Source organism: Eschrichtius robustus, chromosome 16 (assembly GCF_028021215.1).
Source record: "Eschrichtius robustus isolate mEscRob2 chromosome 16, mEscRob2.pri, whole genome shotgun sequence".
NCBI classification, from domain to species: Eukaryota; Metazoa; Chordata; class Mammalia; order Artiodactyla; family Eschrichtiidae; genus Eschrichtius; species Eschrichtius robustus.
This window is the reverse complement of record NC_090839.1, coordinates 38,127,723-38,154,237: the sequence shown is the minus strand read 5'-3', so window position 1 is coordinate 38,154,237 and position 26,515 is coordinate 38,127,723. Positions and strand designations below refer to the sequence as shown.

General features: G+C 41.0%; 2 protein-coding genes across 2 annotated transcripts in view; both read right to left on the bottom strand.

Annotated features, from left to right (window-relative positions):
* Window positions 1-26,515, bottom strand: part of PLCB4 (phospholipase C beta 4) — a 423,084-nt gene that overhangs the window by 286,821 nt on the left and 109,748 nt on the right. The window lies entirely within an intron of this gene.
* On the bottom strand, window positions 6,234-6,846 carry LOC137749693 (transcription elongation factor A protein-like 8). The gene has a single exon (XM_068523883.1). The coding sequence runs from the start codon at window positions 6,646-6,648 to the stop codon at window positions 6,295-6,297; it is 354 nt and encodes a 117-aa protein (XP_068379984.1). The 5' UTR covers window positions 6,649-6,846; the 3' UTR covers window positions 6,234-6,294.

Genomic DNA, 26,515 nt, shown 5'->3' with positions numbered 1-26,515 from the left:
TCAAGTCAAGTTGGGGATAAACACCCCAACTCTTTTTTTTTTTTTAATTTTATTGAAGTATAGTTGATTTACAATGTTGTGTTAATTTCTTCTGTACAGCAAAGTGACTCAGTTATACGTATACATATTTGTGTGTGTGTGTGTATATATGTATATATCCTTTTTTGTATTCTTTTCCATTACGGTTTGTCACAGGATATTGAATTTAGTTCCCTGTGCTATACACATATAATAGTTCATCCATCCTATATATAATAGCTTGCCTCTGCTAATCCCAAACCCCCAATCCTTCCCTCCCCTACCCCTCCTCCCCCTTGGCAACCACAAGTCTGTTCTCTATTAGATATCCCAACTCTTGAATCCTAAACTGTGGCATTTAAAGAACAAGCGTGGGAGTACCCTTAAAAGTCACCCTCAAATGCTTCCCTTGCTCCTCTGTGGCTTCCCCTGGAAGCTCTGAAGTCAAGAACTGGGGCCAGCTCCTAGCATCAGGACCAGCCTATATCATTTGCAGGGCCCACAGCCAAAGGAAGGCATGGGTCCCCTTGTTGTTAAGGTTTTCAAGACAGTGACAGCAGAACATTAAACCAAATGTCCAGTCCCCTGCGTAACTGCACAGGTCACATGGCCGTGAGCTGGCTTTGCCAAGAACTCAACAAGAAGAAAGTGCCAGGGACCCCCTAAGACAGCTCCCTGGGCACTGATTATTCTCGCAGAAAAGAGAAACAGCAGTGTTCTCTTTTATTTTAGGTTAAGCTACCACAGGGCTACACAGCTCGTAACAGCAAAGAGGCCTGTGCACAGTTCTGCAGAGCAGCCCGGCTCACATCACCTCCAGGCTTCCCGAACACCCTCAGAAATCAATCACGGTGCACAGCTCCCCACGGCCAGCTCAGTAGTTCCAACTGCTGACAACTCTGAGGTTGCCATGACTCTGTTGAGCCCCACAGTTTAAACACACAATTACGTAACTGAAAGAGATAGAGAACCTGCTTTTAGATGCCAGAGGATGCAAAAGGTCTCAGGATATATTTCAGGAAAATCCATTCGGGTCCATGGCTCAGGGGGTTGGTGGGGGCAAAGCTGAAAGGTCAGAAGGGTTTGGCAGAAAAATGAAAGGGGAAGAAAATGGCCCACTGCTATCATACCCAAGCTTCAGGGACATGTATATTTGGGGGAACATACAGACCAAGGTGATACCAAGACACAGCTGTGACTACAGCAGACCCTTAGAAATAAGTCCAAGATGGGAAAAATGGTTTAACGCCACCTGTGCCTGTGGGATGTTTAGCACATTTTGGGGGGAGGAGAAGCAGTCTGCTGATGGGTATGTAGATCCCCAAGAAAAGGACCCAGGATATGCTTCCCAACGCAACTGACCACAGAGCCTTTGAGCAGCCAGGCAACTAACTGGTAAGGCTAGGTAGGAGAAATGGTGACTTCCAGTGTTTAAAATCCAATTAACTACAAACCCTACTTCCTGATATGCCAGGTGATTTGTTTTACTACACAGAATCCTTTCTAAAGTTTCTGCTTCTTTTCAATTCTGCTAATAAAATGCAAATGAAATGACTGTCTCTTTTTGAAATGTTAGCATTTAGCAGAATTTGATTTCATGAACAATTACTCTGCTAAATTAACCTCTGGAGGGTATAAGATACTGTACCTGACCTCATCTTGGGGACTTCGGGAACCATCCAAAATTACTTTGAGGTGTATCCAGGAGCAGGGGGTTAGTAGTCAGACATCTCTGGATTGAAATCCTGCTTCTGTTCTGTATGGGTTGTGTAACTTTGGGCATTCACTCACCTCCGTGGGCTTTTATGCTACAAGGAGAGAATGCCCACCTCTCAGGGGTGTTGTCAGGGAGAAGTCAGAGAATGGTCAATGTTCTCAAATACATGTTCAAACCAAACTCTTGCTGTCTCCCAGAAACCTGCGTCTCACCTGCAACCTCCGTACTCAGGCCCATGTCCTTGTGGCTATTTTTGATTTCTCTTTTACAACTAATACCTAGTCTGTCACAAATCCTGACGGCTCATCATTCAAAATATCCCAAGTCTGATCACTCCTCGCCTACCTCAGCCCACCCCAGTCTGGTTCCAGGTGCTCTCCACTCCCACCTGAACTTCTGCCAATTCCCCCCTGACCCTGGCTCCCATGCTCCTGCCTCTGTCCCCTTTCAACTTATTCTCAGCACAGTGCCAGAGGGGTCTTATAAAGCAAAGACCCACTCGGAATAACAAAGTCCTTATTTGGTTCTAAAGCAGTGGCTCTCAACCTGGTATGACTCTGCACCTCTGCGGACACCTGGCAACATCTGGAGACATTTTTAGTTGTCACAACTTGGGAGGCGGGGGTGGTGGGGATGCTACGGGCACCTAGTGGGTTGAGTTCAGGGATGCTGTTAAATATCCTACAATACACAGGACAGCCCACCAAGGCAAAGACGGATCCAGCCCAAAATGTAAGTAGTGCCGGAGGGAGAAACCCTCTCTTAAAGGACTGAAGGACTCGGAAGCCCTCGACCTTGACCTCCGAGCTCATCTGGTCCTCTTCCCCACCCTCTGTACTGCAGAATGGCATTCTTGTGATTTCTCACACACAAGGAGCCACTCCCAAACACAGCCATTGTTCTTTCTGCCTAGAGTGTTCTTCCCATAGGGCTCATTACTTCACCGCTTTTGGGCCTCTGCTAATCACCCTATTTTACTTTATTTATTTATTGTTTTTTCGTTTTTTATTTAACATCTTTATTGGAGTATAATTGCTTTAAAAAGGTGTGTTAGTTTCTGCTTTATAACAAAGTGAATCAGCTATACATATACATATATCCCCATATCTCCTCCCTTGTGCGTCTCCCTCCCGCCCTCCCTATCCCACCCCTCTAGGTGGTCACAAAGCACTGAGCTGATCTCCCTGTGCTATGCGGCTGCTTTCCACTAGCTACATGTTTTACATTTGGTAGTATATATAAGTCCATGCCACTCTCTCACTTCGTCCCAGCTTACCCTTCCCCCTCCCCTTGTCCTCAAGTCCATTCTCTACACTTGAGTCTTTATACCTGTCATGCCCCTATGTTCTTCATAACCATTTTTTTTTAGATTCCATATATATGTGTTAGCATACAGTATTTGTTTTTCTCCTTCTGACTTACTTCACTTTGTATGACAGACTCTAGGTCCCTCCACCTCACTACAAATAACACAATTTCATTTCTTTTTATGACTGAGTAATATTCCATTGTATATATGTGCCACATCTTCTTTATCCATTCGTCTGTCAAAGGACACTTAGGTTGCTTCCATGTCCTGGCTACTGTAAACAGAGCTGCAATGAACATTGTGGTTCATGACTCTTTTGGAATTATGGTTTGCTCAGGGTATATGCCCAGTAGTGGGGTTCCTGCATCTTATAGTTCTATTTTTAGTTTTTTAAGGAACCTCCATACTGTTCTCCATAGTGGCTCTATCAATTTACATTCCCACCAACAGTGCAAGAGGGTTCCCTTTCCTCCACACCCTCTCCAGCATTTATTGTTTCTAGAATTTTTGATGATGGCCATTCTGACTGGTGTGAGGGGATACCTCATTGTAGTTTTGAGTTGCATTTCTCTAATGATTAGTGATGTTGAGCATCCTTTCATGTGTTTGTTGGCAATCTGTATATCTTCTTTGGAGAAATGTCTATTTAGGTCTTCTGCCCATTTTTGGATTGCGTTGTTTGTTTTTTTGATATTGAGCTGCATGAGCTCCTTGTAAATTTTGGAGATTAATCCTTTGTCAGTTGCTTCATTTCCAAATATTTTCTGCCATTCTGAGGGTTGTCTTTTCGTATTGTTTATGGTTTCCTTTGCTGTGCAAAAGCTTTTAAGTTTCGTTAGGTTCCATTTGTTTATTTTTGTTTTTATTTCCATTTCTCTAGGAGGTGAGTGAAAAACAATCTTGCTGTGATTTATGTCATAGAGTGTTCTGCCTATTTTTTCCTCTAAGAGTTTGATAGTGTCTGGCCTTACATTTAGGTCTTTAATTCATTTTGAGTTTATTTTTGTGTATGGTGTTAGCGAGTGTTCTAATTTCATTCTTTTACATGTAGCTGTCCAGTTTTCCCAGCACCACTTATTCAAGAGGCTGTCTTTTCTCCATTGTATATTCTTGCCTCCTTTATCAAAAATAAGGTGGCCATATGTACGTGGGTTTACCTCTGGGCTTTCTATCCTGTTCCATTGATCTATATTTCTGTTTCTGTGCTAGTACCAGACTGTCTTGATTACTGTAGCTTTGTAGAAGAGTCTGAAGTCTGGGAGCCTGATTCCTCCAGCTCCATTTTTCTTTCTCAAGATTGCTTTGGCTATTCGGAGTCCTCTGTGTTTCCATACAAATTGTGAAATTTTTTGTTCTAGTTCTGTGAAAAATGCCATTGGTAGTTTGATAGGCATTGCATTGAATCTGTAGATTGCTTTGGGTAGTAGAGTCATTTTTACAATGTTGATTCTTCCAATCCAAGAACATTGTATTTCTCTCCATCTGTTTGTATCATCTTTAATTTCTTTCATCAGTGTCTTATACATTTCTGCATACAGGTCTTTTGTCTCCTTAGGTAGGTTTATTCCTAGGTATTTTATTTTTTGTGTTGCAGTGGTAAATGGGAGTGTTTCCTTAATTTCTCTTTCAGATTTTTCATCATTACTGTATAGGAATGCAAGAGATTTCTGTGCATTAATTTTGTATCCTGCAACTTTACCAAATTCATTGATTAGCTCTAGTAGTTTTCTGGTAGAGTCTTTAGGATTCTCTATGTATAGTATCATGTCATCTGCAAACAGTGACAGCTTTATTTCTTCTTTTCCGATTTGGATTCCTTTTATTTCTTTTTCTTCTCTGATTGCTGAGGCTAAAACTTCCAAAACTATGTTGAATTACAGTGGTGAGAGTGGGCAACTTTGTCTTCTTCCTGATCTTAGTGGAAATGGTTTCAGGTTTTCACCATTGAGAATGATGTTGGCTGTGGGTTTGTCATATATGGCCTTTATTATGTTGATGTAAGTTCCCTCTATGCCTACTTTCTGGAGAGTTTTTTTATCATAAATGGGTGTTGAATTTTGTTGAAAGCTTTTTCTGCATCTATTGAGATGATCATATGGTTTTTATCCTTCAGTTTGCTAATATGGTGTATTACATTGACTGATTTGCATACACTTAAGAATCCTTGCATTCCTGGGATAAACCTCACTTGATCATGGTGTATGATCCTTTTAATGTGCTGTTGGATTCTGTTTGCTAGTATTTTGTTGAGGATTTTTGCATCTATGTTCATCAGTGATATTGGCCTGTAGTCTTCTTTCTTTGTGACATCTTTGTCTGGTTTTGGTATCAGGGGGATGGTGGTCTCGTAGAATGAGTTTGGGAGTGTTCCTCCATCTGCTATATTTTGGAAGAGTTTGAGAAGGATAGGTGTTAGCTCTTCTAAATGTTTGATAGAATTCGCCTGTGAAGCCATCTATTCTTGGGCTTTTGTTTGTTGGAGGATTTTTAATCACAGTCTCAATTTCAGTGTTTGTGACTGGTCTGTTTATATTTTCTATTTCTCCCTGGTTCAGTCTCAGAAGGTTGTGCTTTTCTAAGAATTTGTCCATTTCTTCCAGGTTGTCCTTTTTTTTTTTTTTTTTTTTTTTTATCTGTAATAACTGCCAGTTTTATTCCTCTGGCTAAGAGATCCAGAGGTAATTTGAGGTTTACATTTTTTTTAATAGTTCTTTCATCAAGAATTTAGGTGCCCCCATTGCCCTTATAAGCTGGTTGCAAATTATTTGATTGACTCTTAATTATAAAAAAAATTTAATTCTTTTTGTATGTGTGACGTGTTCATTAAAAAATACATATAAGCAAAAAGAAAAAAACTCACACCACACAGAAATAAGCACAGTTAAATTTTTGAGATATATATGTATGTATACACACGCACACGCACACACACACACACACAATTTGAGATTTTCTCCTACATATGTGAGCTGATACTAAATATGCTGCTTTGTAACCTGTTATGTTTTACTTTACAATATGGAATGAACATATTTTCATGCATATGTGTGAAACTTCCGAATTGAAAAACAGACCTGGAGAATGTGTCAAAATACAAAATCCAGATGCTGGTAGTAAGGACACTACCTAAAACAAAACTCCACCAGATGATTAAAAATAAAACAAAAGTCAAAGATACATCAGAAAATGCTAACAGAAAGAAAGGAGGGGCCAGATTTTAATATCAGACAGAAAAAAAAAAAAAAAGAATTCAAGGCCTAAAGCACACAGGATAAGGATGGCTGCGTGAATGTCTTTGTTTCCAATGCATCATCACAAACTTGTTTCTTACTCTTCTTATCTCTTCCCTAAGCCTTTCCAACTCATCTACTCCTCTTATCATTTCTTCTGGGTCCAAATGCCTAACCGGAGTGTCCTCTTTATATCCCTGACCAGGCTGAGTCAGCCCTCCTCTAAGGTTTCCTTCTGCTTCCTGGCTTACACCTTCTTCAGAAGGTAGAGGATTTCTTTCTGCCTCCTGTGGTACAGCTTCCATAGGGCGGTCTTCCTCAGCCTTTGGCATGTTCTGTGCTTTTCCTTCATTTTCTTCACAAGACTTTTGCATGTTGAGTATTTTTCTCTTATTTCCTTCCTGAATAAATTAATCCTGCAGGGATCCAGGGGATTTTCCTCCCTCTTCCCTCACTTGATTTGGGTCACTCCCAAAAGACCAAGAGTCCTGAAAGGATCCGGGGCACTTTTCTCCTCCAGCAATAGGGAGCTGATACAGGGAAACAGGCCCTGGACTATAAGGACTTCTGCACACGTTGACTCCTGGTCACGTGAGGGTCGCGTCATCAATGAGCTCCAGGTTGTCCATTTTATTGGCATATAGTTGCCTGTAGTAATCTCTCATGATCCTTTGTATTTCTGCAGTGTCAGTTGTTACTTCTCCTTTTTCATTTCTAATTCTATTGAGTGTTCTCCCTTTTTTTCTTGATGAGTCTCACTAGTGGTTTATCAATTTTGTTTATCTTCTAAAATAACCAGCTTTTAGTTTTATTGATCTTTGCTATTGTTTCATTCACTTCTCTTTCATTTATTTCTGATCTGATCTTTATGATTTCTTTCCTTCTGCTACCTTTCGGGTTTTTTGTCTTTCTTTCTCTAATTGCTTTAGGTGTAAGGTTAGGTTGTTTATTTGAGAAGTTTCTTGTTTCTTGAGGTAGGATTGTATTGCTATAAACCTCCTTCTTAGAACTGTTTTTGTTGCATCCCATAGGTTTTGGGTTGTCGTGTTTTCATTGTCACTTGTTTCTAGGTATTTTTTGATTTCCTCTTTTATTTCTTCAGTGATCTCTTGATCTCTTGGTAAGTAGTGTATTGTTTAGCCTGCATGTATTTGTATTTTTTACAGATTTTTTTCCAGTAATTGATATCTAGCCTCATAGCGTTGTGGTCAGAAAAGATACTTGATACAATTTCAATTTTCGTAAATTTACCAAGGCTTGATTTGTGACCCAAGATATCATCTATCCTGGGGAATGTTCCAAGAGCACTTGAGAAGAAAGTGTATTCTGTTGTTTTTGGATGGAATGTCCTATAAATATCAATTAAGTCCATCTTGTTTAATGTATCATTTAAAGCTTGTGTTTCCTTATTTATTTTCATTTTGGATGATCTGTCCATTGGTGAAAGTGGGGTGTACAAGTCCCCTACTATGATTGTGTTACTGTCAATTTCCCCTTTTAACATTAACAGTTAAATGGCTGTTAGCATTTGTCTTATGTATTGAGGTGCTCCTATGTTGGGTGCATAAATATTTACAATTGTTGTATCTTCTTCTTGGATTGATCCCTTGATCATTATGTAGTGTCCTTCTTTGTCTCTTGTAATGGTCTTTATTTTCAAGTCTATTTTGTCTGATATGAGAATTGCTACTCCAGCTTTCTTTTGATTTCCATTTGCATGGAATATCTTTTTCCATCCCCTCACTTTCAGTCTGTATGTGTCCCTAGGTCTGAAGTGGGTCTCTTATAGACAGCATATATACAGGTCTTGTTTTTGTATCCATTCAGCCAGTCTATGTCTTTTGGTGGGAGCATTTAATCCATTTACATTTAAGGTAATTATCTATATGTATGTTCCTATTCCCATTTTCTTAATTGTTTTGGGTTTGTTATTGTAGATCTTGTCCTTTTCTTGTGCTTCCTGTCTACAGAAGTTCCTTTAGCATTTGTTTTACAGCTGGGTTGGTGGTGCTGAATTCTCTTAGCTTTTGCTTGTCTATAAAGGTTTTAATTTCTCTGTCGATCTCAATGAGATCCTTGCTGGGTAGAGTAATCTTGGTTGTAGGTTTTTCCCTTGGCTCACTTTAAATAAGTCCGGCCATTCCCTCCTGACTTGCAGAGTTTCTGCTGAAAGATCTGCTGTTAACCTTATGGGGATTCCCTTATATGTTATTTGTTGTTTTTCCCCAGCTGCTTTTAATATTTTTTGTTTGTATTTAATTTTTGATACTTTAATTAATATTTTTTGGTGTGTTTCTCCTTGGATTTATCCTGTATGGGACTCTCTGCGCTTCCTGGACTTCACTATTTCCTTTCCCATATTAGGGAAGTTTTCAACTATAATCTCTTTAAATATTTTCTCAGTCCCTTTGTTTTTCGCTTCTTCTTCTGGGACCCCTATAATTCGAATGTTGGTGCATTTAATGTTGTCCCAGAGGTCTCTGAGACTGTCCTCAATTCTTTTCATTCCTCTTTCTTTATTCTGCTCTGCAGTAGTTATTTCCACTATTTTTTCTTCCAGGTCACTTATTCGTTCTTCTGCCTCAGTTATTCTGCTATTGGTTCCTTCTAGAGAATTTTTAATTTCATTTTTTGTGTTGTTCATCATTGTTTGTTTGCTCTTTAGTTCTTCTAGGTCCTTGTTAAACGTTTCTTGTATTTTCTCCATTCTATTTCCAAGATTTTGCCTCATCTTTACTATCATTACTCTGAATTGTTTTTCAGATAGACTGCCTATTTCCTCTTCATTTGTTTGGTTTGGTGGGTTTTTACCTTGCTCCTTCATCTGCTGTGTGTTTCTCTGTCTTCTCATTTTGCTTAACTTACTGTGTTTGTGGTCTCCTTTTCGCAGGCTGCAGGTTCATAGTTCCCATTGTTTTTGGTGTCTTCCCCCAGTGGCTAAGTTTGGTTCAGTGGGTTGTGTAGGCTTCCTGGTGGAGGGGACTGGTGCCTGTGCTCTGGAGGATGAGGCTGGATCTTGTCTTTCTAGTGGGCAGGACAGTGTCCGGTGGTGTGTTTTGGGGTCTCTGTGACTTTTTTATGATTTTAGGCAGCCTCTCTGCTAATGGGTGGGGTTGTGTTCCTGTCTTGCTAGTTGTTTGGCATAGGGTGTCCAGCACTGTAGCTTGTGGGTCATTGAGTGGAGCTGGGCCTTAGTGTTGAGATGGAGATCTCTGGGAAAGCTTTCGCTGTTTGATATTACATGGAACCGGGAGGTCTCTGGTGGACCAATGTCCTGAACTCGGCTCTCCCACCTCAGAGGCAGAGGCCTAACACCCAGCTGGAGAACCAAAACCAAAAAGAGAAAAAGGAAAAAATATATATATATATATCGTTTCTCCCAAAGTCTACCACCTCAATTTTGGATGATTCATTGTCTATTCAGGTATTCCACAGATGCAGGGTACATCAAGTTGACTGTGGAGATTTAATCCACTGCTCCTGAGGCTTCTGAGAGAGATTTCTCTTTCTCTTCTTTGTTCGCATAGCTCTTGGGGTTCAGCTTTGGATTTGGCCCGTCTCTGTGTGTAAGTCACCTGAGAGTGTCTGTTCTTTGATCAGACAGGACGGGGTTAAAGGAGTAGCTGCTTTGGGGGCTCTCGCTCACTCAGGCCAGCGGGAGAGAGGAGTATGGAATGCGGGGCAAGCCTGCGGCAGCAGAGGCCACTGTGACGTTGCACCAGCCTGAGGTGTGCCGTGCGTTCTTCCGGGGAAGTTGTCCCTGGATCGTGGGGCCCTGGCAGTGGCGGGCTGCCCAGGCTCCCAGGAGGGGAGGTGTGGATAGTGACCTGTGCTTGCTCACAGGCCTTTTGGTGGCTGCAGCAGCAGTCTTAGTGTCTCATGCCCGTCTCTGCTGTTCACGCTGATAGCCGCAGCTCACGCCCTTCTCTGGAGCTCCTTTAGGTGGTGCTCTGAATCCCCTCTCCTTGTGCACCCTGAAACAATGGTCTCTTGACTCTTAGTCAGATCCAGACTTTTTCCCGGACTCCCTCCGGCTGGCTGTGGTGCACTAGACCTCTTCAGGCTGTGTTCATGCAGCGAACCCCAGTCCTCTCCCTGGGATCCGACCTCCGAAGCCCGAGCCTCAGCTCCCAGCCCCAGCCCGCCCCGGCGGGTGAGCAGACAGGCCTCTCGGGCTGGTGAGTGCTGGTTGGCACCGATCCTCTCTGCGGGAATCTCTCCGCTTTGCCCTCTGCACCCCTGTTGCTGCGCTCTCCTCTGTGGCTCCGAAGCTCCCCCCTCTGCCACCCGCAGTATCCGCCCGCGAAGGGGCTTCCTAGTGTGTGGAAACCTTTCCTCCTTTACAGCTCCCTCCCAGAGGTGCAGGTCCTGTCCTTATTCTTTTGTCTGTTTTTCCTTTTTTCTTTTGCCCTACCCAGGTACGTGGGGAGTTTCTTGCCTTTTGGGAATTCGGAGGTCTTCTGCCAGTGTTCAGTAGGTGTTCTGTAGGAGCTGTTCCACATGTAGATGTATTTCTGATGTATTTGTGGGGAGGAAGGTGATCTCCACATCTCACTCCTCCACCATCTTGAAGGTCTCTATCAATCACCCTAAACTGCAATTTCCCTCACTCCTGCCCCAGCATTCTCCACCCCCTTTTTCTCCCCAGCCCTTACCATCATCTGGCACACCTCTTATCTGACTTTTTTTTTTGTCTTCTTCCACATCCTGGAATGTAAGCTCCATGAAAGTACTGACTTTTGCCTGATTTATTCATATTATGTACCTGGCACATAGCAGTAACTCAATAAATATTTGCTGAAATGAATGAATAGATGCACCTGAGCTGTGGGTGGAAGAAAGCTTCTAGTTTGAAGGATTGTGAAAAAGTATGTACTCTGATTTATTACCAAGGCCATATTCATAACCCATTTTGTTTCAGAACAGAGAGAGCTATGGGAATAATTCCCTTTTATGGACTTCATAAAACTATCAATCATGAAAAATGCAGGGAGGATAGTGAAGGGAGCCTAGTAACCCACCCTTGAAGCTTCTTTAATCACAATACATGTGACAGGGTGAACTACTGGCTGATGTTTGCCTCTGGTGACTGTAGTTTTCCAAACTAAAGATCAGTGTGTGTTGTTGGGAAAATACAACTATATTTATGGAAGATACAAGGGGATAAAATATTTAAAAATCAGAGCAGTTCTAGAAACTCCAAACTAAACAATTTTTTATTTCCAGAGACCCTCCAAGCAGTAATATTCCATGGTTCTATGAAATACTTATGGAGCCCCTACACAGCTACATATGACATGTGGAATCAGATAGAACAATAAAGAACTTCCAGGCCTCACCCTCAGAGGGTTTACAGCTTGGCATGGAAGTTAAGATAATTGTGTTGTTGAAATGAACTGAAGCACACGGTGAAAACAGAAGGCACACTCAGGGTTAAAAGAGGAACACGGGTGTAATTGGGGTCCTCAGCAGATCGGGGGTCAGGAAAGGTCTGGAGCAGGAGGTGACCTTGGTGTCTTTTGGTGAGCCAGCATGGGGAGGGCAAGGCTGTGTTTGGAGATGGCGTCTCCCCATTTGGCTGGAACAGAGGTCACCTATAAGGAAGTGGCAGGAAGCAAGTAAAGGGTGGCAGAAACCAGAGCACTGAGGGCTGAGTGCCAGAGGCAATGGGCTCTGGTTCAACAGAAAAGAATAGGCAGGAGGCTGACACACAAAGCCCAGGGCAGCCGTAATGGTTTTATGCCCTGGGTTTCCCTGTACCTTTCCAGGAGGCAGCGTGGCCAGAAGAAAAGGAACTGATCTAGATAAGCAGGTTGGGAAGAGAAGTATAAGATTAGTAAATAGTCCTAGCTGGGTGTAGAAAGAACCTGGCAGAGAGAAGAGAGAGCCAGGTCTGTGCAAGGGGCCTGGATCATCCCATGGGAAGCAGGAGAGGCAGCTGTTGAAGCGCCTGAGTTTTCCCACATCCAGAAGAAACAAAAATGACCAGACAGGAAGGCGAAAAAAGGGAGTTCAATGGATGCCATGACCTCAAAGCCATCATAAAATTACAATGCCCAATGTTTTTATTTAGTTTATCAGTTGGTTTCAGAGATTTGGAATCAAAAGCACAAAATTACTTTCCATTTAAGAGTGGCCCTTTCATGAAAAGAGCCTCACCCCAATCAAAAACCTCTAAAAATCAGATGTAAGTTTCTAGATTGTATTGGCAGAGGCTAATCTGCCATTATCAAAACAGAACAATCAGAATGGGTTATACCAATTGTTATTTTTAAAAAAAACTTTCTTTGGACTCATCTCAATAGTAGATATGTAAAATGTGAAGTCTGAAACCAATGCAATATAAATGGCTCCAGAATTTGTTAAATTTGATTTTTTAAAAAGAGGCACCTGTGGTCACAGGACAAAAAGGGTCCATCCATCACCCTTGTGCGAGCATTCATTTATCTGACAGATATTTACTGAGCCCCTACTCTGCCTCAGGCACTATTCTAGGTGCCTGGGACACATCAATAAACAAACGAAACCCCACCATCATGACACAGACATTCTAGTGAGGGGAGAGAGAGAGAAACACTATACCCAATAAAAAGTTAAATTATATAATAAGTTGGAAGGTGGGAAGTGCTATGGGGAGAAAAAAGCAGAGGACAAGGTAGGGGCTAGTAAGAAAGGGAGGTTTATCATATGATATCACTTATATGTGGAAGATAAAATATGGCACAAATGAACTTATCTACGAAGCAGAAACAGACTCACAGACATAGAGAACAGACCTGTAGTTGTCAAGGGTGAGGGAGGGAGGGAAAGGAATGGGTTGGGAGTTTGGGGTTAGCAGATGTAAACCATTACATATAGAACGGATAAACAACAAGGTCCTACTGTATAGCACAGGGAACTATATTCAATCTCCTGGGATAAACCATAAAGGGAAAGAACGTATATATATGCATAACTGAGTCACTTTGCTGTACAGCAGAAAATATAACACAACATTGTAAATCAACTATACTTCAATTTTTTTCAAAAAGGAAGGTTTATAATTAAGCAAAGTCTTGAAGGAGGTAAGGGACTAGCCAGGTAGATGAGCAGGGAAGGAGGAGCATTTCTGAGACAGGAAGCAGCCCAGGCCAAGACCCTGAGGTGAGAGCATGCCTATGTGTTCATGGAACAGCAAGGAGGCCAGAGTGGCTGAGCAGAGAGAGCTGGGAGAGATGAGGTGATGGAGGTAATCAGGGATCAGATGGTGCAGGCCTGGGAGGCCACTGCTAAGACCCCGGCTTGTACTCAGTGTGAGATGAGGACCCTCTGGAGGATTCTGGGCAGGGAGGGGCAGAGACTGACATAGGCTCAACAGGTCACTCTGGCTGCTGAGTGGAGAACAGACTATGTCGGGGGGGCACAAGCCAGGAAGAAAGAGCCCAGTAATCCAGGCAAAGGAGAACGTGGCTCAGGCCAGGGTGACAGCACCAGTAGTAGGGGAAAGAAGGTGGGTACATTTTGAAGGTAGAGCAGACAGGATTTACCAACATACCATGTGTGGGTGTGAGAAAGAAAAGGGTCATGGGTGATTCTAAGAACAAGACGAAATAATACACCCTTGCTGCATCTCAGTACAAATACCCCAAAAATGTCTAGAAAAGGTTATTATTCAGTCCAACACTAGGTTTCAATTTAGCACCTGCTATTTGAAGAGGGATTCCATCCCAGGAAGTCTGGCCACAAAGAAGCAAAGTATTCATGGTCGGCAAGTTTCACCAATGTATGGTTCTGTTCCAGCAGCAGGGCAAGCATTACATAAATGAACAAGTGTGGCTGTCAAGATCCCACTTTTGCTAAAAAAAAAAGCAGGGCCTAGAGGTATGTGTAATATGTATACAACAATACATAAAAGTACATTACAGCCCATCAGTCAGTTCACGGTGGCAATGTTTTCTTTCTTTAAAAGTCAACTAGTTACATAAAAATGTTGTATCCTAATTATAAAAATCAGGGGGATTGTTTTGGTTTTTGGGTTTTGATTTGGGGTTTTTTTTGTTTTATTTTTTTGAAGGAAGATGCTGGATCATGACTCTCAAATGGTTTCTTTTGATACTAATTTAAATTTCAAAACACAACCTAAAATCCATGGTCAGAATGATGCTATCAATCTGAATCATTTTTAGGACTAAATAGACTATGGATGGCTTCCCAAAGATAGCACATTCGATGACTCACGGCATGGTATCCACCCCGCTGGGAGGGTTTCACCTAGAACTTTAAAGGAAGTGCTTTCTAAGATGAAGAAAACAAGCACAAAGAAACCCACCCTGAGCTCATTCTGAGCCAAACAAAGCAACCTCTTCAAATGAAATAGGAAAAACCAAGATGAAATAAAACCAAGAAAGAATATAGAGCGTGTTGATCCCTTTCCCATTTTTTTTTTTTCCATTGCCACAACTAGCTGATCTTAGACAAAGGATTTCCTTCAAAATCATTGCTGGGAGTTTAAGAGTCACTGCATGGAATAGGATGCCTTCTACCTTCAATTTCATTCCTTCTTGAAAGTTCCCATATTCTAGTACATTCCAGTTACTTCAGATTTTTTAAAATTAATTTTGACTCTTTTAAAGGAAACCCAGGAAAACAAAATCAGAACATGCAAAAATGATAAAGCAGGGAGGGCAGCTCCTGCTGAAGCAGATTCCTCAGTTTATTAACATATTTACTACAGAGCAATAGCTTCATAGATTAATTTTCTAGATTCTAGAGAAAAGGACCAAGAGTATAACTATATTAGAATGAACCACATAAAATTATTAATATTTAATCATTTTAACCAACAAAAACACCATTTCATGTGGTTCAGCCTAAGACTTACCAATAATATATCAGCTATCCAATTTGAAGTTAAGATGTTTCTCAATAACACACATGAACAAGGAAGTGAGATTCCATGTTCTCTAATTCAGTTTGCATACAACTTTAAACTTCTGTATATAATATTTCCAAAAACCATAAACACTTAAAACATTACCCATCACTCTCTAATTGCAATTACAAACAAGAGGACTTAAAAATAAAAATAAATTAGACATTTTTATCTAAATGTAGATCAGCATTTTTATCCAAATACATATCTCTAGCTTGCTGGTGCCTTTATTATTGCTCTAAAACTTAATTTTAAAAATCTATCAGATCTTTCTTCTCTCTTACCTGTGGTCACGAGAAAGAATTACCACCTCCTCTGAGATAACACAGCCCACGCTACCTGCTCTATCTGGTTTTAGAATTGCCACTCCTATCTCATCCTGGAAGAGCCCCACCAGCCCATTCATTCTTTTATCCTCAACAGCACTAACTGTAGGAGGGAGAGAAATGTGGCCGAGGAAAACGGTTCCTGCCACTATGTGGTAGGAGGTGGGCTCAGTGATCCAATCTGGAGTCACGCTGGTACACTCAGGGACACCTTGGCCAGGACACACACAACAGCACATTCCTATGGGATGGGGGAGCCCCAGCTCCACTGCGTTGTACAAGGCACCTGGACTGGAGAGTAGAGAAAACTCAGGAGACCACTTGTGTTTGGACAACATCCTCCAGGGTCAGGAGAGGGTCTGAACCACATTCTCAGCATAATTTAACAGACACACACAGACTCTTCCTGGCGTTACAAAGACATGTTGGGTCCTGAAGTCCCCACTGAGTGAAAGTTTCAGGTCCCATTAAACATATTCGTCCTTATAAATAGGATTTGAAATGAGCAATTACATGTGACTAAAATTGAGTAGTTGTCTTTGACTTTTCCTTCACATGTGTCCCCAAACTGTCCCCCTGACGGCACCTCGGAGCACAGACAGGACTCAGGAGAGACAGCTGAGCAAGGACAGAAGCACGGGTGTTGGGCTGCACCCCACAGGCCTGCAAGCCTTGCGACTGCCCAGCTGCAAGACCGAAGAAAGAGCCCAGAGACAGTGGCAGAGACATCAGTACTTTAATGGATGGGGGAGCTTACATGTTCGAAGCAAAAAGGGTCCTGGAGAGACACCCCACTGGGGACAGCAGATAGCAGTAGGACATGGCAGGAGTCTTCACTACCAGGGGGAGAGGGAGGTTACCAATTATAGGAGGAATTGATGTCAGGCTGGCTCATCGGTTACCAGGGAAACCAGCAGAGGAGCCCACCCCTCACTGACCCTTTGATGAAGGGGAGTGAGACATTCCAATCTAAAGATTAGGACAATTGCTAGCTGGGGCCTGGGGCAAGTACCAGGCTCTATGACTAAGAAGGAATGTCTGTCAGGGGAGTTGGGTATAGGTGAAGCAGGGACTGGTCGAGCAGGGGACATGCAGAGACCAAGAGACCAGCTATCCTGAGTGGCCTGATCATACAACGACCACCTGCCAGTGGAGGGGCAGGGGTTTCAGTGCCAGGTGACCAACTAGTCCCAGATTGAAAACTGAAAATCCTGAGTCCAGGAGCCTCTCTGTCCCAGGCAATTGTGATGGTTGGCCACTGTGTAATGAGAGCTTGTTTCTCCAGTTATGACAGATCAAGCCCGGTGCCTTTCAATCTCTAGCTCTGCCAGAAGTTTCCTGTCACTCATTATTATAGCCAAGCCAGTAAACAGCCCAAGAATGCACTCAATAAATACCACAGACACACCTCCTATTATGATCACGGGTTTGGAGACACAGTCTTGGGTTAGGCCCACAATAACTGAGCAAATTCCCACCAACCTTCACTTTTAGACAAAAAAGGAACAAGCCTCCCTCAGGTACTTCAGTCGGGCCTGATGGGTTGTTTCCAGCGCAGACAACTGTAAGAAGCTCCTTTAACTGTGGGATTCCCAGATGCAGGTGACTGATCTCATAAGGATGAAAAGGAAGCCTTAAACCATCACTCACGTGAAGTGGACAAAACAAGAGTCAGCAGCCAGCTCCTAGTGCTGAGCCCAAAGCTAAGTGACTTTTAAAGACAAGAAGAATCAACTCTTCAACAAGGCAGTTTTTATTGCTGTAAAATTACTTCAGTTAATGATCACTTCATTTATTGATACACAAGCCAGACCATGGGTGAGATGCTGTGACAAAAGAACATGAAAACAGAAGAAGACCTCCCCCACCCCACCTCACCCCAGCACTAAGGACTGTTCTTAAAATCGATTACTTACTCTGCCCTTCCTTTCCTCAAAATCATTTCAAAGAGTGAGTCCAAGATCTGAAAGTAATTCCCAAGTCTCACTATCTCACTAATATTGATCTTAATCTTTCTTTAGCCAAAAAAAAAAAAAAAATGATGAATGGGTACCCTTTTGCAGTACTGTATTAGTGTTATTCTAAGAGACTCTATAACAATTATTATTTGTTCCATTTTGTTGTCCTAGTGAGACTGTCATGGACTAAATGTCTGTGTTCCCCAAAACACATATGTTGAAGCCCTAATCCCTAAGGTGATGGTATTTGGATGTGAGACCTTTGGGAGGTGATTAGGGTTTAGATTAGGTCATGAGGGTGGAGCCCTCGTGATGGGATTAGTGCCCTTATAAAGACACAAGATCTCTGTCCCTCTCTAGGTGCAAGCACTTGAGAAAGGCCATATAAGGACACAGCCAGAAGGCCATCTACAAATTAGGAAGAGGGTTTTCATCAGATACCAAATCTGTTCTCAGCCTCTAGAACTGTGAGAAATAAATGTTTGTTGTTTAAGCCACCAAGTCTACGATATTTTGTTAGAGCAGCCCAAAATGATTAAAACATAGACCCAGAAGGTGTAGGGAAAAATCATATAATCACACAGTCCTCAAGGAAACACTTTTGATTGACATTATCAAGACTTACACTGAGATACACACTGAATGGTAAGAGAAAACAATGATTGTCACCCTGAGTCTCCTACAGCAGACTCCCGTGACACTGGTAGTCTGCTCACAGAAATTAAGTGGATCAGTGCCAGTCTTCCTTGAAAAGACTTATATCATGAACACAATGTCAGTAACAGTGTATGAGGCTAAAGACGTTTGACGGCCCTCGATTAAGGGCAACTGTTGAGACATCTCTGACAGCTACATCTTGATCAGCTATTCAAAGTTTGGTCAAGGTCACAATTTCCAAGGAACTTTGCCCAGCAACATAATCAAGCACAGCATATGGGCCCTGCAGCTTAACTGCCTCAATCACACTGGACTTCTCATCTCCACAAGTCTCACCATAGCATTTGGCAAGCCCATGTCTGGATAACGAGTCCAAGAACATTTGTTCAATTATTGCGCAAGTGCTTACATAATTTTGTTTGAACCAAGTTTTCCAGGGTCTGATAGCAACAACTGATCCAGATGGAAACACATTACAAAGCCCCTCTCAGTGAGGTAATTCTTAGATCTATAGCCTTTTTTCCTGCAGAATTTGCATGTGGAATCCTTAAATGGGTGTGAGTGTGTATGAACGTGATCTTCAGCCAGGGAAAGGGTTAACAACACCAAAGTGATCTGGATATAGTCTTCATGACACCACTGACTGCAGTCCACAACTCAGGTTAGCAGGAATGCCCATCTTTGTATTAAAGACATCAGTTACATTAGAAATCACACTTTTTTCCCCACATGGAAGGGGATTTTCAGTTGGAGCACTACTCATGCTAAATCAAGTTTAGGCAAGAGGCAGCCCTAAAGGACTGACTTGAGCACGCATTCCTTTCTTTGTTTTATAACATCTTTATTGGAGTATAATTGCTTTACAATGGTGTGTTAGTTTCTGCTTTATAACAAAGTGAATCAGCTATACATATACATATATCTCCATATCTCTTCCCTCTTGCGTCTCCCTCCCTCCCACCCTCCCTATCCCACCCCTCTAGGTGGTCACAAAGCACAGAGCTGATCTCCCTGTGCTATGCAGCTGCTTCCCACTAGCTATTTTACATTTGGTAGTGTATATATGTCCATGACACTCTCTCACTTCGTCCCAGCTTACCCTTCCCTCTCCCCGTGTCCTCAAGTCCATTCTCTAGTAGGTCTGCGTCTTTATTCCCATCTTGCCCCTAGGTTCTTCATGACCATTTTTTTTTTTTTTTATTCCATAAATATGTGTTAGCATACGGTATTTGTTTTTCTCTTTCTGACTTACTTCACTCTGTATGACAGACTCTAGGTCCATCCACCTCACTACAAATAACTCAATTTCATTTCTTTTTATTGCTGAGTAATATTCCATTGTGTATATGTGGCACATCTTCTTTATCCATTCATCTGTCGATGGACACTTAGGTTGCTTCCATGTCCTGGCTATTGTAAATAGAGCTGCAATGAACATTGTGGTACATGACTCTTTTTGAATTATGGTTTTCTCAGGGTATATGCCCAGTAGTGGGATTTCAGCACGCATTCTTCCCTGCAGCAGTCCTATACAATCACTACCTGGCAGATGCCCCAGCTTGCAAAATTCAAACAGTAGGACCAGGTTTACAATCGAAAAATTCTCCATCAAGTGGCTGATTCTACTGGTGAGATTTAAATCTCTGAACAATGAGTATTAGTGTTCATGAGAAGAATGCTTTCAACAACACAGATTATTTTATGTAATAATCCACAGTGAGGCCAAGACACAGATTTTTATGATGATGAATTTTTGGCCCACAAGATTGTTAGGACAATAAATGCTTCTGTTCAGAAACTTCTATTTCACTTACACCTTGATGCAAAATGAGGAACTTCAGCCCAGAAATTCCAGGGCATATGCTGATTTATGTCTAGTGTTCAGGAACGTTCCTAAACATGGCACTGGGAATGCAGTCTGTACTCAACGTTTTATAATGAATGCTCAATTCCTATGTTCACCAATAATTCCTGCATGTGTTTCTCCATTTTTTTTCCTCATCCTCACCAGAGAAGAGACTGTACTGGGTAGTGATTTGTTTTATCTAAGGCAAGTAATTTCAGATTTTTCAAGCTAAAGGGAACCTGAGATTATCTATCCCAACCCCTAACTTGGAGGAAGAGGACATCGATGGGCAGAGAATTGAAAACAAATAAGCTTCAAATAAAACACTCCTTCATAACCACTTTCTCTCATTTGTTCCAGCAAGCATGTCCTCAAAGAGACTAAAATGCCCCTGACACTGGACTGCAAACCTCTGGCATATCTAATGCAATATCAAGAGAAAAAATATCCATCTCCTTCCTCAGTGAAGAACCTGGGCAAACCTGCTGTATTAGTTTTCTGTTGCTCCCATGACAAAACCCACAAACACAGTGGCTTGAAAGAACACAAATTCATTATCTTACAGTTCTGTGGGTCAGAAGTACAACACAGGTCTCACTGACTAAAATCAAGGTGTCTGCAGGGTTGTGCTCCTTTCTGGAGGGTCTGGGAGAAAAGCTGTTTCCTTGCCATTCCCAGGTTGTAGTGGCCACTTACATTCCTTGGCTCATGGCTTCCTTCCTCCATCTTCAAAGCCAGTAATGTGAGTCAAGTCCCAGTTCCTTTCATGCTTTGGATTTCTCATACCATTTCCTCTAATATCCGAGAGCGCGTGCTGTCTCTCTCTCTCTCTCTCTCTCTCTCTCTCTCTCTCTGTCTTTCTCCCTCTCTCTCTCTCTCCGTCTCTCTCTCTCTGACAATAGTTAAGGTTCTCTACTTTTAAGAACTCATAAGATTACCGTGGACCCACCCAAATTATCCAAGATAATCTAGCTACCTCAAGGTCCATTCCCTTAATCATATCTGCAACCTCCTTTTTGCCACGGAGGTAATATTTACAAGTTCAAGAAATTAGGACTTGCATATCTTTGGGGAGCCATTCTGCCTACAGTACCTGCCCATCCTTCTGACCCTCGCTTCATTAAATGGCCCCAAAACATCTGGTGACCAGGTCAGAAATCTGGGAGACATGCCTGGATTAATCTCATGCATTTACATTCCACGTCCAGTTAAGAACTAAATCCCATCGACTCCAAGTCCTAACTCTGTCAATACTGGCCCCTGCTTCTTACACTCTCAGCTACATCCAAGGCTGAGCCCTCCCCAGAATTCTTCGCTTCTTTTCCTTCTTCTGGCACCAGTCTCATTTTTTTTTCTTCAGTTCTTCACAGTGTCCTTCTGAGGCCATGTGCTTCAGGCAAGGTGTCTCCAGCCCCAGTTCCAGGGGATGGGACTAGATTGGTCTCAGCAAGTCATGGTGGCCTCATGTCCTCTGCCAGTCATTTTTCAACATGAGGGGAACACAGAGTCCTAATGAATTCATTGAGCCACTGAATTAACCAACACAGGAGTCACTTGAGACTTCCTGTTAGGTCACCTAAGTCAAATTGAGTTGAGTGTTTCTATTGCTTGATGCTAAAAACATCCTGAATGGTACATTGCTGATTAAAATAACTGCAAAATTTTGCTCACTGTTCTACTTATTCCTGGCCTCCCATGACCTCCAGCCTCTGTGCTTCACCCTATACATCATCTACTTGGAAGCAAAATACCTTTTTTTTTTAAATTTTAGTTTTATTGGAGTATAGTTGATTTACAATGTTGTGTTGGTTTCAGGTGTAAAGCAAAGTGATTCAGTTATACATATATACATTCATTCTTTTTTAGATTCTTTTCTCTTATAGGTTATTACAGAATATTGAGTAGAGTTCCCTGTGCTATACAGTAGGTTCTTGTTGGTTGTCTATCTTGTATATGGTAGTGTGTGTATGTTCATCCCAAGCTCTGATCTAATTTTTTTTAAATGATACAAATGAACTTATTTACAAAACAGAAACAGACTTACAGATATCAAAAACAAACTTATGGCTACCAAACGGGAAAGGTAGGAGGGAGGGATAAATCGAAAACAGAATACCTTTCAAAGCCACCAATCTTATCAGGTGTCCCTCTATTCAAAATGCTTTCATGATGTCCCATTATCCATAACTGGTTCTCCAAAATCTGTGCTTATATCCCTCTAAAGAATCTAGAAAAACTATGCAACCAAAAGTCAATTTTAAGTTGATATCTTAATTTTTGTCATCATACATTCAAAAATGTTGTTAAAGATGTAAAGTTCTGGCATGTTGTAAATGGTGACATTTTAAGTAAAACTCTTATATCACTCAAATAAATCCACAAGAATCTAAACAGCATAGTGATTTGGTACCCATGATCATTCATTTAAAAATAAATAAGCTCTTCTTTTACATGTATGTTTTATCATGTTCTTCTCATATTTCCATTCTACTTCCCCTGCAAAATTTTATCTTAGTGAATATATTCTGATGATTCTAAGTGTTTTATTGATTGACCTATCATATACATTCCTACACACACCAAAAATAGGCATGTAATTTAGAATTTTAAGTATTAATTTACTTTGAATTTAGCCCCTAAGGGTGAAATAATTTCTTCTGAGTTATACAACAACATTTACATGTAAACAACTAAAAAAAACAAACAAATATGGTCAATAATTATTAAATATAAAAAAAGTAAAACTTTATTTTAAATGTCTCTCTTGATAAGATGGATAGGGCTTTAAAAAATTAACCCAGGCATCTATAGGTGAATATTCCTTATGCTAAAGTAATAATGGTTTAGCATCAATTTTATTTTAATTTTTCATATTTCTATGCATAATTGCTGATAAATCCTTTTGGCCTAAAACAGGAGATGAGTAAGAGTTTTGCCATAGCCACATCACTCAAATCTCTGAACTCCTTTTGAGTTTGAGGCCATCAAAGACAGTCATGCATCATCAACATTATCTTTAATTACCTCTCAACTGATGACCCAATTATGCCTTCAATTTTGTTAGATGCAAAGTGCCCTTTTGTTTAGGCCTTGGAATGTTTTCGCATCACAGGACAATGTACCATATTAAGATTCTGGAAAGATGAGAGGAATGCCTCACTTCTGTAAAAAGGTAGAAGGGAGAGCAGATGCATTCCCAGGCAGATCAATTTTAGGAAAGAGTGCACATAAAAGTTGAAAACCTGGACAGCTACTCCCTTAAGAGTCTCCGAGCCCTTGCATGTACCCCATTAGAATGTCTTCATTGATGCTCAAAGGTATGTCTAAAGGCATTTTGAAAAAGGCTGACCTGTAGGATAAAATCAAAATGACTTTGCATAAAACACAATGCCTTTCCTGATCTGATGCAGGCTCTGTGTCTCATTCCCCACCCTTATCCCTCTACCCCCCATTCCCTACACCAGCCTGAGAAAGCTGAATTACATATACTGGTTGTAAGTTCGTTTTCAAGAGGAACATGTGTCAAAATGACTTCCTTCCTTTACTACGATTTGACCCCCAGCCTGCTGATATTTTAGACACAAGGGGTGAGTCACTAATATTTCTACCAGCATCTTGCCCCTGGCTCAGTCTAGTTGTGGGGACTCTGCTTGCTGTATGAATAAATTAACAGTAGCAGTTTAAATAGTCCCCATACCTTTAGGATAAAATTCTGTATAATAAACCACCCAACCGTATACTCCCACACTCTAGGAACACCATTCAACAGTTCCAGCACTTCACATATATATCCAACTATATATATATATATATATATATATATATATATATATATATATATATATATATATATATATATATATGAATATATAATTTCATATATATAGTCAACAATTCCAGCATTTCACATATACAAATGTTCTTTTTACTACTCTGCTCTCCTGTCCCTTCTGCTCTCGCTGAAGCTTTCCCTAATTTTCCCTTCTCCATCCCAGGTATAAAATTAGTCACTCTCTTCCCTGACCGCACGTCGCTTTTACTTCTATTGGATATTTTTCACATTCTGCTTGGTGCCATGATGGTGATGTGTGTAAGTCTGGTCTCCATGGCAGCCACATCCATTGGGTTCTATCCTCATGTGATCCCTGGGTCCTGACCACCTCTCCTTGAAAATCTCTCTTTCCTCATGGCCAGTCCATTCCTCTCACCCTGTACGTGATCCTTCTTCCTCAACTTCCTTCACTTGCTCCCCCACTCTGCCCACTGCTTATCTCAGAGGTTCTTACACTCTTCGTGGTGCAATAGCAGAGGTCTCAGGCTAGACCAAAGTGAGCTAACACCAAACTCATATGACAGGTAACTTTTCCCAAGTTGGAAGGGGAAAAAAAGTAATAACAATTTCCTCATGTTAGGGTTTTTATCATTGTTCTTAAAAGTTTGCCACTTAACTGTGAGTAATGATCAGCAGGTGACAAAAGTAAACAAATATTAAGGGAAAACACAGAAAATCAATCACATATAAGTAATTTAAGAGTTTTGTGTATATGCTCATGGGTTAGAATTTTATATTACGTATAAAACAAGATCTAGTATTTTATTAGCAAAGTTGGTGTTGTGCTTCTTCATGACATAATGAAACATATCCACATTTCTACGTGCATGTGTATGTATACACTTGTAATGTAAATTACACATATTAGTTATCAATATACAATTAAGTTCCTTTCTATTTGTCTGACATCGCAACATGTAAAAGTAGCCCAATGGAACTCTCAGGCACTGCTGGTGTGAATGCAAAACTACCCAAACATTTTGGAAACCAACTTGGCAATTTCTCATGCAACTGATTATGCACATGGCCCAGCCATTCCAGCCTTATTTACTCAAGAAAACTAAAAACATGTCCACACAAAGACGTGTACACAAAAGTTCATAGTAACTTTAATAGCCCCAAACTGGAAAAATATACATGTCCATCAACAGGTGAACAAACTGTGATACATCCACACAATTACCCAGCAATTTAAAAACTATTTATAAAACATAACAACATGGAAGAATCTCAAAAACATTATGCTAAAAGAAAAAAACTAGACAAAAAAACATATGATTCCTTTTGTAAGAAATCCTAGAAAAAGCAAAAAGAATCTAGAGAGATAGAAAACAGACCAGTGGTTGCCTGGGGCCTAGGGTTTGGGAAGGGATAAACTGCAAAAGGGCTAAAACAAACTTTTTTGGAGTAGCAGAAAGGTTCCATATCATGATTGAGGCAATGGTGACACTGGCTGGACACATCTGTCAACACTCACTGAAATGAGTAATGGACACTAATAATGATGCATATTTTTGCACATAAATTATAGTTCAATAAAGCTAATGTTTTTCATTTGGCCCAGTGGCCTTTCCACCAAATTTGGAGGCAATGTTAAGGATGATCTGACTTACCATGAATGCAGGCTTACGTGATAGATATGAAATTTACTTTATAGGGGGAAAGGGGTAGAATTTTTTCTTTCATATGGAGTAAGTCAGTGATTTGCTTTAAAGATTTCAGTGGGTTGAAACAGTAACACTTACTGAAACTGCCATAATTTTGTAGGTGGGAAGCAGGCCTATCTGAGATGGGAATGAGTTAGTGAGTTTCAGGAATGAGATTTGTGTTCAGTTTGGTATAACTTGAGCTTTAAGCCCTGTGGGGTAGACTCTTCAACTAAGAACTATTTCTTCCTGGTGCCAAACCCCAGATTACTATTTCTGAGCTAAAATAAGTTGACTTTGGACAGCTTATCGGAATTGAAAATATTCAGAGAATATAGTTTATTAGAAGTGACATCCCTGGAGACTGGGGCTAGTGAATGCAGAAACTGATTCAGAGAATAAGACCAAGAAGAGTGAACCCTTGGTGTGACAATAAAATATACCAGTGGTTCTTAACCTTGACTGTGCATCAGAATCTCCTGAGAGCTTGTAAGAACATAGATTTCTGTGCCCCACCTTCAGAGCTTCTGATCCAATAGGTCTGGAGTGGGGCCTGGTAGCTGGCATTTCTAGCAAGTTCTCGGTGATGCTGATGCTACTGGTCTGGGGACCACACTTGGAGAACCACTGTTGTAAACCCTGGTCTTCTGGAACCTTATATAGTTCTAAAACAGCCTTACCCATGAATTAAGTAAAAAGAAGTCTAATTTATTTCACTAGCTACACTCTCAGCACTAACAGTAATGAGAAAGGTCAAAAGAAAAAATTTCATAATTCTTGGAATAGACGGACAAATTGTTCCTGCTTCAGGTACCTTTCTGTATGGATGAGTTTTTCTCAATTTTTAGGCTACTAAGTAGCTTCTGTATTTCTGACATTAATTTTGCCACTCTCTTATCAGTAAAAGTGGATATTATACTATGTTCTTGCTGATAAATGACAATGTCAAAGGTTCAAAATGTACATCATTTTCCATTGTCAGATGAAAAAGACAGAGATAAGAGAATTGTGAGGGCAGGATTATAGGGTGAAGAGAAGAAATTACATGAAAAGATGGAGAAACAG

Excerpts from the sequence above, each read along its gene's own strand:
- LOC137749693 (XM_068523883.1), bottom strand. The coding sequence starts at position 6,648 with ATGCAAAAGTCTTGTGAAGAAAATGAAGGAAAAGCACAGAACATGCCA.